The sequence below is a fragment of the Mycteria americana genome, chromosome 16 (genome assembly GCF_035582795.1).
Source record: "Mycteria americana isolate JAX WOST 10 ecotype Jacksonville Zoo and Gardens chromosome 16, USCA_MyAme_1.0, whole genome shotgun sequence".
NCBI lineage: Eukaryota > Metazoa > Chordata > Aves > Ciconiiformes > Ciconiidae > Mycteria > Mycteria americana.
This window is the reverse complement of record NC_134380.1, coordinates 10,730,385-10,743,782: the sequence shown is the minus strand read 5'-3', so window position 1 is coordinate 10,743,782 and position 13,398 is coordinate 10,730,385. Positions and strand designations below refer to the sequence as shown.

Here is a 13,398-nt window from a genome sequence, read left to right as displayed (position 1 = left end):
AGGCCCTGTTATGCTGGGAGAGATTTGGTCTGATTGCGTGAACTGCCATAAAAATAAGCACTGGCATCTTTAAAATCTGAATTTTGGATTGCCTTGCTGGAGAGCCATCAGGAGCAACAAACCAGCTGATGGCAAACAGAGGGATGCATGGGCAAACATGCTTAGCCGGAGCAGTCCCAGCTGAAGTGCTCTCGTCCGCCTGCCAGACAGGACAGATGTGTCACTTCCAGATGTGACGTGAGCCATTTACTTCTTGTTCACAGCCTTTGAAGTGCTGTGCAGAGAAAGCCTGAGCCGTTACCGCAATTAGAGTAGATACATCATTTACTGGAAGAATGAAATGCACTGTAGTAGCAAACCTGCAGTTGACACTCACAGGGTGCAATTGAAATCCTCTGGATTAGTAATTCTTTTGAGATCTTTGTAATCATTGGTAATAGGTAGTGAAATAAATCCATATTTATATCCTACAGACTGCAGCTGTGCTTCTGTTAAAGTAGTATTAACTGATGGGTTTTAAATCCTTCTGCTAGCTCGAGCTGTAAGCACCGAAACTCCTGTGCAGAGGATAACTCATCCTGGGTGATGTATGTTCCTGAGCACGAAAGCGCTGGTTAATGAATAATGAAAGCACCAAGGCAGAATCACACCTCGGGGCTTCACTCCTGCAGTAAGCTCTCTGGGGAGAGGTCCCCGTGCAGCTCGCTGTGCAACAGCAGTCCCGGCTACCGCGGCTAAGAGTGGCTATGGATAACCGTGATGATAGAAAATAATACAAAATACTAATGTAAAGCTGTACCCAGGTGGACAAAGTGCTGAACCTCATCTTGTTCAGTCGAGTGAGGGGTTCATCTGGCCAGCTCTGGCGTTGTTCCTTCAGGTATCAGGAGTGCGCACTCGTGCCCTGACTTACTGCACAGGCTCCCGGTTAACTAAACAAATATGCCATTAAAAGCTGAGCCAACCTTGAGGGAGACATATGGGTTTAAATAGCAGCAGAAAGAGATTTATGGACTTGTTTTCCAAGCCTAGAGAGTAATTGAAGAGGCCTCAGACAGTTCAACATTTACCAGCTCTGATAAGGGAAACCAGCACTTCACTGGGGACAAGGCGGGAGGGGTGATGGGTGCTAGATTGGCACTCAGCTTTGCTGTGGAGCCCCAGGCATGGATCAGGGACCCAGAGTGACAGTCACTCTAGGAAGAAAAAGAAGCTTGGCAAACTCGGTATGCTTGTAAGATAAGCACGGCGCTGATAAAGCAAAACACAGATTAAAAAACTCAAGAGAACGATATTAGTGGCAGACTGAAGAAAAGAGCCCAGGAATCCTGGCTCTCTCTTCCTTCAGCTAGGCTTCAGCCCAATCTGCCCAAAATTCCTGACCTTAGAGATGGTCGCATAAAAAAAATCAGTGACCAACCCTACAGGAGAATAATTTACTTATACAACCTGGGAGGAAAAGGAAATAGAGCAGAGCTGGCAAAAGTGCATTTACCTGGTTCTATTCCTTATGTGTTATGTTTGGTTTGTTTTCATTTAGGAATCTACAAAGGACATTGCTTCCGAATCAACCACTTCCCTGAAGACAATGACTACGACCATGACAGCTCAGAATACCTTCTCCGTAAGTGAAAAGTAATACCTAAAACACAGGATTAACAGACATGGCCAGAGAGACTTTCCTGGGTTTCTCTTCTGTAGAGTGCAACCCAAGTCTTATTCATTGCAAGAGACTGGCCCAAGCTGGGTGGCACAGAGCAGCGGTGACGTACGTCCAGTTCACGCTGCAGCTGGCACAACCATGACCCTTGGGGACGCCCGTTTCAGGGGTTTCCTTCAGCCAGGGGAACGCTCATGATTGTGGTGCCCGTTCTCTAAACATTAGATGGAAAATTTTCAAATGAAAACTGCAGCTATCGTTCCCAGATCGGCGAGGATATTTTACAGAGGGAGTATTTATCTGATTAGTGTATCAAAACAGGTTTGAGGAGTGGGTTCCAGCCCAATAGGAAGGTTTTCCTAATGCTTAAATCCAACCCTTATGCAAGCCTCATCCTTTGCAGCTGCTGAGCCACCTCCCCCTTCAGTGAAATTACTGCATTGTAGGAAGGAAGCTGAAATTTCTGCAGCTAAGAGCAAAATCTCAGCACGAACATGGGCTGTGGTTTCCCTGCACGGACAGCCAGCCGTTGCTGCTCCGTGCTGGTGTGTAATCCCCCACAGCAGTAATTTCATCCACCAACCTGGTGCTTGAAATAAGGCCAATCATTTCATCTCCTCCAGACGACCATTCACTCAGGTGATGGGAAATCTTGGAGCCTGAGTGTGAAACTTCACGAATCCTGCAAAATTTGAGTTCGATTTCCCCTTGCCCGGAGGACGCCTTGCCTAGTTGTTCCTTTTGAACAAGAGAGCTGACCAGCCAAGCTGAAAGCAATATCCTTTACCAGAGAAAGGAACTGCAGTTCACAAGGTGTTGGGAAAGCTTCAGGGAGCAATGAGTGACGCTGGTAGCTGATACACCCGGCAAGGCAAAACACTCCTCAATTACACTGCCATTAATTACCTGAAACACCACTTAGAGAACCACTCTGCCCTTCTGCTCACTTCTGGGAAACAGCTTCTGGTTGCTAAGACAAGAAGAAAGAATAAAAATCTCTGAAAAGTGTGCTTTACCAGAGAACCCAGATTTTTTTTATCTTTACTCTTGTCAATTTAGATCAGTCATAGTGCTTGGGTGACATGATTTCAGTGCGAAGGCAGGCTAGCAGAGTGTGAGCACAGCTGCATTTATCTTTCATACAAAGCCTTGGAACCAATATTAAATTGATGCCAGGTCAGCTTTAGGAAAGAAATATCATTAGTAAAAGGACTGTTAAGGAAAATGGAATTAAGTAGCGTCTTGATAAAAGTGTATTATGCCTTCTCTATTTGGAGAAAAGGGAGAACTGGGAAAAACAGGCTACAGCTCCGCACTGAGACATGAGATTGGCAAATTGTAAGTGTACTTGTGACGGGTGTTCCTAAAAGCTGTTTTCCAAAGTGACTAAGTACAGACCTTAAAAACAAGTTGGTTCAACCCTTTATGTCTTCTGCAAAATCAGGCTCCAGCTGCTCCCCCCGCAGAGGAGAGCTCATCCTCACGTAGTCTGCAGGGGTAACAGGACTCCTCTGCTTTAACTTCTATACGAAAAACTGCAGCTCCACTTAAAAAGCGTATGGTTGATTTAGAGATTACTGAAAGGTTACGTATCTAAATCCAGAAGAGATAAGCTCATACGTATATGTAATAGGAACCTAATCATTGTCTAACTAGACACAGACAAGAGGATATTTGCATCCTGTTTCAAAGGAGACGTGACGCCTTCCATCCCATTTGTGCCCTCTGTGCAACACCTTTGCAATCTGCTGTCTCTGTATCATTCACCGTGCTTTTTAGCCATTTCTTGGCACAAGTCTCGTGGAGGGTTATGTTGGGGGTAACCCTCATTTTTCCTGTCTTGCTTAGACAAAGGCACCAACACCGTGCATCTTGTGCTCCCGAACGAGCAGCACGAGGGGTCTCAGCCTGCTCCACAGTTACCAATCTAATATAGGCTTCAGATAAATGTAAATATTATGGTGCTAGCAGAATTGAGCCCTGGTTCAAAACCCTATTGAAATCAGTGAAATAATGACTGATTTTAGGGGACTTTGGTCCGGGGTGTGGGTAGGAGCGGGAGTTTGGATTTTGCCCTTCGACATTTGCTGCAAAACCAAGCAAACGGCAGCCACAGTGACAACTAACACATGCAAAGGAGCTCAGAGAAGACCCCTCCTATTGAACCTTCCCTGTGGCAACACACGCCAATCTGTGTGTCTAAAAAACATCCCCTTCGCATGTCTGTGCAGAGCCCCAGCAAGTGCCAGAGGTATCGCTGCCGCGCGCAGAAAGCCCATGCAGCCCCCGGGGCTGCTGCCTGCATCGCCCAACCGCACACGTGTGCTCCGGCTTCCCTCCTCTCCTGCGGTTCTGCAGGCACACAGAAACCAAGCTGCTCCGATCCAGCACTGCACGAAGCACATGCACCTCTCCCTTTGCAGGAGAGGGCATTTCAGCCGTACTCGTCCTCACCGCTCGTGTGAGGATGTCAGGGCTCTGCTGCGGTGCAAAAGTGCAGCCATGAGGAGGGAGGGGTACTGGGGACCCCGTTTCAGGGGCATGTCTACGCTTTCACGCGCTTCTTCCCCACATGCTATAGCATCCCCTTTTTAAAGCCATTTGCTTGGCTCCTGCCTTTCAGAGGAGAATAAAAGCACGAGCGGAGTGCCAGGGCTCGCAGCCCCGTGGGGAGGAGCAGCACGGCACGCTGCGGTGCTTCACCGAAGGAGGTGTCACAACGCATAGCGGTGCAGAACAGCCGATGCAAACAGACAGGACGGTAAACAAGAAAAAAAAAAGCAGGGGAGAAAGCAAAAACCAGATTGCCTTAATGTTTTTTGATGTGCTGTCATTTTATTACCAGTATCAGGAGGCATATGTAAAAAAATGAGCTTCCTTTTAAATTTCAGAGCTAAAAGTACACATTGTAGGAAAAAAATATACTGTAGAGTTTTACAGGAAGAGAACACTGTGTGTTTTGTTTCTCTTCACATTAATTATCTACTATAGAAAAATTATCTCGGGAGATTATTGCTACAAGTAGAACAACACCCCCCACCCACCCCCATATTTGGCATATCTGGCAAGTTCCTTCTGATTATATCACTGAAGCATTTTAGGAAAGCTCTTTTGTTTAATTGAACTCATTATAAACAGCATGAACATAAACTATAGAAAACAACAACCAGAAAGGGCCACAGTAGATTTTAAGCCTAGGCTGCCTTTTGTCAGGACAGTAACAGACAGTGATTTGGGGTGCCTTCATGTCCAGCAGCACAAAGCCCAACATCATTGAATATTTTTCTAATAACTGACTCTAAAAACTGACTGAAAAGTCAAAGCCCTGTTACCTCACACCAGACACGTGGGGATCCACCCAGGACAAGAGAGTGGGCTCTCAGCACTCCACGGGCTTTGATTAGAGACCTTACACCCTCATTACTCGCGTTTGCCAATTATTGCAAGACACTGTCGGAATAGTAATGCGTCCGACTGAATTGGGTTTAGATCTGGTTAGAAAATGCCCCATCTGTAAAGGACACGTGCAGCGGCATTGCCAGTTTTGGAAGGAGATGGACTTTTCTCGCTGTTGCAGATTGATATAGACATAAGCTTCCCAGGCAGGGATTGTCTTTTTTGTTTTATGTTTGCACCATCCTGATGCGGGCTGGGCCCATAACTGGGGCTCCCGGGGGCTTTGCAACGCGCACAAAAGCAATGCTGTTATTAAATGCCCAGCCCTGTCCCTCCTGCAGTCAGTGGGAGTTTTGCCACCCGTTATCGGGGGAATCATTAGGAGGCAATTCACGAAATTGGGAACGCCACGGCCATCAAAAGTAAAATGAGAAAGCATCAGCTGTAACATCTGGCCATTTCTCCTCGGGAAACGGGCGCCGCTCGCTGTGCGTGTCAGCCAGGAAGATGGCACCCGGGAGAGACCGCGTGGCTAATGGCTCCGCATCAGCAGATTGGTCCAGATGGCGGTTTGCTCCTCCGCGTGCACTCAGCCCTGGGGGTCCCCGTGTCCTCCCGGTGTGCTGTGGGGTTTCCACCCCTCTGTGACAGCAGCCTCTGACCCCCACCCACCTTGAGCATCCCCACGCCCCGGCACCCGCTCACCCTGCCGGGACTCCCCTTTGCCTTTGCCTTTCCACGGCCCCCAGCTTTGGGGCAATCCTGTTTTCCACAGCAGCATTCAGCAGCTTATCTCCCCTTCTTCAAAAAAATCCTCTGTCTATAGCAATATAACTTGCTCTGCCTTTGAGGAACGCCTACCAGGTTTTACCCCTTTGGTTTTTACAATACGGACTTCCTCTTCTTGTGCCTGTTTATTTTTTCTCAGCCCTTTTGTTCCCTCCCTGCCACTTCCCTTTCGATTATTGCTTGGTCTTGTAGTGACCCGACTTTGAAAGCTGGCTTAAAGCGGTGTTTTAAATTTTTTTTCAGGGATTTTATAGCCCATGCTGGTGAATGGACTGAAGCATAGAGAATTTGAAATGGCTCTACTTAGCTGTCAGGAAACTAAACACAAACATCTGAGACACACTTGTGAAAATTTCTTCCTTAGAATTCTGAAAGGTTTCAATGTCCTTAACATTCAACGAAAGAAAAAGGGGTTATTAGCTGTGCTCACTGGCAACACGAATGCTGCAGACTTGAGCTGTAATTTGCTCGCCTTGCGCACGTACCAAGGAACAGACCCGTCTGCTCGAGCCATCCCCAAACGTTGTAGGGTTCATAGCCAGCTCATGAATTTTTCACTGCCGCTCCCTGCGTTGATGTCGGGTCTTACTGTCACTTACCTCATGCTTTGCTAGAAACGTTCTGTACACGGTGGCATCAAATAATGGCGATAACGCTGGACTTTCTAGGAGAAAGCTCAAAAGATTTAAGCTACTCAGCTGAGAGTGTCTGTGCCCCATTGGCCACCTATCCATGGCCTCAGCTCCCAAAAACATGCACGGAAATGCAGAATCAGTGATAATTCCAGCAAAAGCCAGGGGTTTTGAGACTTTGTAGTCTCCACGCTTGCGCCTGAGGAGGCATCTGAAATGATTCCTGTCTGTCTTGGTTTTCTACCTATCTCCCCTCCAGGCATTGTCCGTGCCTCCAGTGTGTTCCCCATCCTAAGCACAATATTGCTGTTGCTGGGAGGACTCTGTGTCGGAGCAGGAAGGATTTACAACAGCAAAAACAACATTATTCTCAGCGCTGGGATTCTCTTTGTTGCAGCAGGTATGTTCTCCTTAAATTGAGTCCTTAAGAAGTGCTGCCTTTTTAAACTGAAAAGGACTGTGGAAAAGCTTGTTGGCAGTTCTCTCCCTGTACCCCTTTCCTGGATCGAGGGCACTTGCAACATCACGCTAGGCAAATTTCTTAAGACAAAAATATGTTTTTGAAGCTCTACAATAAGTGTATTCTAGAAAAGCTTTTAGTTTTCCTGAAAAAGGAAGCTAAAGTCAGTAACAAGCAGGTTTTACACTATTTAAAATGTATTAAACATTAGATGAATCAGGCACTTCTTACATCCAGGGACTTTTTCTTTTCTTCTGTATGATGGCAGAAAGAATTCACCTATCATAGGTGAGCCCATTTTTCACACTAGAAACATCTGAGAGAGTCAGCCACATTGTTAATAGCTTTCCCTGAAGCTCGGATTAAGCATGCTGCATTTAGATGAAAATTCAGCAAGGTGGAAAAGAACTTATCTTGATCAAGGTGAACAGCCATAGCCCTGAGCTCAAAATGTATTTTTATTATTATTCTGAATGTTAGAACCCCACTAACAATATTAGCGAGCTCCCATATGTGAATTCTTTCCCACCATGGCAATGAAGAGATGGGAACAAATCCTGCTGAATATTTTGGGATCCATGTGAGCATATGTGACCCAGATGTGGATCTGTTGTTTGTTTTTCAAGAATAAATGAAATCTTGAGATAAATGGAAGAGTAAATAAGTGTAATAAAATTTCCTACTTGTAATCTTTGAACCATTCAGGTCCAGAAAGTAACGTGGCTTGAATTTTATCTTCCCAGCCACATAACCACTGGTTTATGTTTTTCTCTCTCTAGGACTAAGTAATATCATTGGGATCATTGTCTACATATCAAGCAATGCAGGTGACCCAAGTGACAAGCGAGATGAGGACAAAAAGAACCATTACAACTATGGCTGGTCTTTTTATTTTGGAGCCTTGTCTTTTATTGTGGCCGAAACCATAGGTGTTCTGGCTGTGAACATTTATATTGAGAAGAACAAAGAGCTGAGGTTTAAGACCAAGAGGGAATTCCTTAAGACTTCCTCCAGTTCTCCTTATGCCAGGATGCCAAGCTATAGGTACAGGAGGCGGAGGTCCAGATCCAGTTCTCGATCTACAGAGCCTTCTCCATCTAGAGACATTTCTCCAGTTGGCATGAAGATAGCAAGCACCATTCCTATGAACGAAATCTCCATGTACACTCTTTCCAGAGAGCCTTTGAAGGTTACAACGGCTGCCAGCTACAACGCAGACCAAGAAGCCAGTTTTCTGCAGGTTCACAACTTCCTTCAGAAGGAATTTAAGGAGGGACTCCACGTCAACATGGTCAACAGGAGAACGACGCCTGTTTGAAGTACCTTCCTTCCTCGCGCTTTTTGAAGAAATATCGAAACAGAAAGGATCTGTCATGAAAGAGAAGGAGCGATGTTAAGATACCCTCTCACCTCTTTAATTGTGGCATGTGTTGAGGTAGAAAGTGGAGATCCTCTGGACCAACATAAAGATATTACATGCTCGTAGCTTTTTTTGAAGCTATTCGGAGTTTGTTTCTTTCAGTTCTTGGTGTCACGAGATGAAGGCAATTCATGTTCCTGCACTTTTGTAGTGTGTACAAAGTCTCGGAGAAACTGCAAAGGACTTGCCACCAGTGTGTTTTGAAGGATTACAGAAAAATTGTTGTACGACTTTTTTTTTTTCTAATATTGAGATCCCTTAATACAAACTTGCAAATATGATTTATAACCAAGTCCAAGGATGAATACGAACTACTCATCAAGTGAGCCACTTCCCTTTGACACAGCATAAGCTTTGCCTCTTTCAAAAAAAAAAAAAAAAAAGAAAAAAGAAAATATATTTTTGAAGGCAACACTTTCTAAAACTGACCTGTGCTACTGAAACCATAGAGCACCCGCGTACTGAGCATTAGAGACTCCCTGATGGGGTGGTAAGGGGGTCTCCCATTTCTGGGTGTAAGGCGTCCCTCGGGGCAACGCAGGTGGGGGAGAAGAGGGTGAGTGCATCTTGAAACACCTAGAAAGGGACGGATTAAAGTAGGTGGGACTTGAGCATATTTGCAAATATCATTTCTTGCCTAACATTTAGAAAACTTGAATTCTTATTTTGACTAGCCCTAGTGCCTGATCCGGCAAGGTGCTGAGTGCTGTCTGTCAGGAGCCCCTATAGACTACTTATAGCAAGAGCGAGAAGCAGAGCTGAGCCGGGGTGGCCCGCGCAGGTGAAGCCACCGGTTCCCTGCGACTGCATTCCTGTTTTCCTTACTGCTTCACAAGTGCAACACTAACGCTACTGGAAACTAAGATATCTAAGCAATGTGCGTAAGAAAATGAGAAGCTAATACGTTCGGACTAGCAAAACTTCCTGCAGCAATGGGAACTGAGTGTTAACAGAATGGATGACAACTTTGTATTTTTTAAAATAGAACAAAAATAATCACCATTTATGAGATATTTATTAAACTCTTTTTATTATGAATAAGTGCCGCATGGTGCAAGGTATAGTTGCTTTTAGATGGAAATGATGGTTCGACCTAATTTAATTTATTTTGTAATGATGAATCTACTTATGTGCAGAGAGCCCACAGAAAACTCTATGCATCACCTAAGGGGGAACTAATTTGTACCCTTTGCTTCTGTATATTTCTAAAAAAGTCGGAAATATTTTTTTTCTTTTAAATTCCTGCTTTCATTTTTTACACTTAGGCTTGGAATCTCAAAGCTCAAGGGCCTGACTCAAAGGTCATTTAATTTAATAGTACTCATGTTGATTTTAGTGACCACTCGACCAAGCCATATGAGAATGAGGTGCCCGATTCTCCTTGGATGAATTAGGTGCAGTGAGAGAGGAGCATCTAATTCCTGTAGACTCCTTTGAATATACGCGTCATCTTTGCCCAGAAAATCTTTGCTACCAGAAGACTAGAGAAGTGGTGACAAGAAAAAAACCATGATTTGGAAAGCTTGGCTCACTGATGGTGGAAGATCTCAGCCAAACTGTTAAAACCTCTTTAGTCTTAATTTATCTTGTGATGGCCGCAGCGTCAGCGACTCGGTGGTGTTTTGGATACGAGGCTTTCAGCTAGTGGAACCAAGTCCTCCAGGGAAGTCCTGGAGGAGCTGCCTTAACATCCCAAAAAGCAAGTTGAACCCACTCTCTCCCCCAGGTAAACCCTGCTTAAGCCTCTCTCCTTGCAAGAACCGAGACACAATTCTCAATTTTAAGCGAAAGTCTTCCCCTAGTCGCTGTTAAACTCTGCCTAGCCCTCAGCCTGGCAGAGCGACATCGTTATTTTGGCAGAGGTGGGTTGGAGCCTTCATCCCTGCTTATTAAGAGTTTCCATTCAGGTTAAAACTCTGCTGGGATCCTTTTTCAAACCTCTGAACTCTGAGAGCTAAAGCGAATGGAGCGATGGGAACGATTTAAAAGTAGAAAATGCTGTGCTACTTTCTGTATCAACACACTATGGAGAAAGATGTTACACAAGCTTTTTAAAAAAAATTCAAACAGAGGCAGACAAGAAAACTTTTTTACCTACTTTTCGGCTAGGACAGCGTAAAAGAGTTCTAAAATTATTAAAGTTCTTGATGAAAGGTTTTTTTTACAAGAATCTTTATGCTTTCAAACAATAAATTATTTCCTACTTTTTGAGACTTCGTAATATTAAAATACTTTGATTAGCTATGATAGAAGTAGAAGTTTGCAATGAAAAAAAAAACCTTCTGTCTCATTAGTGTGTCATACTAAGTGCTAATTAATTTACATCTAATTATAGTTGATGTATTTTTCAAGTGCAATTTCCCAGAACTATTTGTTTCCCACTGTGTTAATAAACTAATAGTTAGAAATAAGTCCTCATCCGTGTTTACTGTAATTAAGAATAAAATCATTCCCTTTAAAACCAGGAGTTAGATATAGGCTGTTTTTCTAAACTCATGTACATTGAACTGGAAGTTGACAGTGTGAGGTTTGCTTTGCGCGTTGGTTTTGTTCCTTTAATCGCCATTCTCCAGCGAATGTGTTTAAAACCAACCATCCGATTCCAGCCAAAGTCTAAGGCTTTTCTAGAGCCCAGGTCAGACCTGCAGAGGCACGTGCGGTATTTTTACACCACGTCGGCAAAAAAAGCCTTGCCGAGCGTTTCGGGAAGTTCCTCTTTGCCAGAGCCTCCTCGCCCAGAGCAGGGCTGCTTTCAGCAGCTCTCTGAGCGCGATGCCCTGCTTCGGTCCGAGCCAGAGCGTCCGCTCCTTCTCCAGCAAGCACCCTTGAAAAATGGAGCTGGAGCAGGGAAGCATTCATGGGATGCTCATGGAATACGGGGTCTGCACAGGGAACAAGGGCATGGGGAGATAAGAGGGACCAGAGCTTTCGTCCTGTGGGAGAATGGGGGCTGCAATGTAAAACTCATGGTCTGTGTCAAATTGCAGCACAGTAATGTGTTCAACCAAAGCAAAAAAACTGTTGTTTCATTTGACAATTCCGGTAAAAAAAAAAAAAAAAATTCCTCCAAAAATCAGTCTTTTCCTGTGGAAAACTTTGATTCTGACAAAACTGAAAAATCTGCAGCATTGCTGCCCATGAACAGCGTCTTGCTCCATGGCTGAGCTATCTGAACAGAATTAGATTGTGCTCGGACTTTGCGACCACTCAGTGATAGTTTAAAAAAAAATAAAAATCATCTGCTCTTCCACATCTCTCTGGTTTCCCTGGACAGCATTAAACACAAATTAGCCCCCATTTCTCAACAAGGCCTGCAGATATCATCATCATATCATTAACAATAATCGGTCTTTTGGTATTATCCTGTAACATACTGTAACAGCAGACCTAAAAAAAAATGCTATTGGATCAGATTCGATTTGCCGAGAAATAAAGTTTCAGGTATATCGTCAGCTCTCTCTTCCTAGTTTCTCATACACAATAGGAGTAAAAGGAGAAATCACTTCATATGCCCGTACATCTAACAAGAAACTATTTTTATATTTCTTTTTCTTTCTGTATGGATCACATATCCACAAGGGCTAATATATCATGTCCCTTGAGGCTACTTTTCTGTCTGCAGTTCTAAAGTGTTATTTCCACTGTGCTTCAGTTCTGCTGGTATAATCACAACCATGTATAATGTACTTAATCCTTACTTTTTAAATAAACCATTTTAAATGTATCCATTTTTGTGTGGAGAAAGGTATATAGATTTTTAACTTCCACATTCTCTGAGCTGAGATTTCTGTGTTTATTCTGTCACATTTCTACCTATTTTGATTGCAGCTGGGGATGTTACTGGAAGCCAATATATCAGAGAAAAAAATATTCTTGTGGTCCCACAGACCAATAATTCTCCAAGATAAGCTATCTTCACAACATTTCCAGGCATTTGGGTAAGAAACTAAGAAAAACCTTCTAGTTTCCAGCTTAAACTTGGCCCATGAGAGACACACTCTGGTTTGGGTGCCCGGTTTGAGACTGGTATAGTGGCCAGAGGCACTGCAAATCACCGTCAACAAAAATAAGCCAGTGTCTTCTGAAGTCCTAGCCCCGAGCTTGTGCTTTGCCTCCACCTTTTGAGGTTTCATGTGAATTTGCTTCCGAGCATCCTCCTCTCCCAGCTCTTGTCTGTTTTGCCTGAAGAAAGCTCGACCCCGTGTGCTGAAGCTCCACACAAGCCTTGCTCTGATCAGCACCATAAAATCCCAGAGGTGCGAGCGGCACCGAACACGGGTCGGCAGTTCAGCAGCCTCTCGCTGCTCCCAAACATCCCGAACCATCCCTGTATCAGAGACGATATTTCTTCTTCAAATACCGCTTTTAACTTTACCCTCCCGGTTCCTAAGCCTCCAGATTGTCTTTAAAGATGAAGACCGCCCGCGTATCTCTATCTGCCTGCCTCTCCCCATACGTATGATCAATTGGCATGTCTGGAGGGAGGCAGGGGATTCATCTTTTCAAATGCCTCCGACACCTAGTAGTGAAGCCATTTAAAGCTCAAGCCCAAAGCTGCTTCCCTTGAACTAAAATAAATGAAGGCTCTTCCCACATTGCTGAGCAAGCCTGTGGGTAAATAGTGACCCCAAGAGCTGTGGCTGCCCTGCTGCCAACGGGGACGTATCAAAACGCGATGTCGTTTGAGGGGGAAGCAAAGACAGAGTCCTTAAGGCTTCGGAAAGTGGAGAAAGAGTCCAGCGAGGAGGATGTGGCATTTCCTTGGAATGAGAAGGCTAACAAACATGGGAGGTGCCGAAAATAAAAGGGAATGAGGAGTGCTCTGCACCTGTCTGCAAAACGGCTCGTCTTACAGCCACCGCCTCGCTTCACCAGAGCTGAAGGGATCGCTTACCGAAACAGCACACCCGGCACGGCGGTCGGTATTTTAAGAGAACGAAGCTGCGGATCAGACGTGCGGGCAGCGGCAGGGATGGCCAGCCCTGCCTGCGCTCCGTGGGGCTGCGGGGCTGGTGCCGCGAAGAGGCTGGGCTGTGTCTGG

The 13,398-nt window shown here is 44.9% G+C and overlaps 1 protein-coding gene across 1 annotated transcript in view; it reads left to right on the top strand.

The window, feature by feature from the left end:
• Window positions 1-12,081, top strand: part of CACNG4 (calcium voltage-gated channel auxiliary subunit gamma 4) — a 43,914-nt gene extending 31,833 nt beyond the window's left edge. Inside the window, exons 2-4 of the mRNA XM_075518996.1 lie at window positions 1,541-1,624; window positions 6,737-6,877; window positions 7,717-12,081. Coding sequence (XP_075375111.1) covers window positions 1,541-1,624; window positions 6,737-6,877; window positions 7,717-8,255 — 764 coding nt within the window. The 3' untranslated portion in view covers window positions 8,256-12,081. The remainder of the gene's footprint in view (window positions 1-1,540; window positions 1,625-6,736; window positions 6,878-7,716) is intronic.
• Window positions 12,082-13,398: the final 1,317 nt, after the last annotated feature.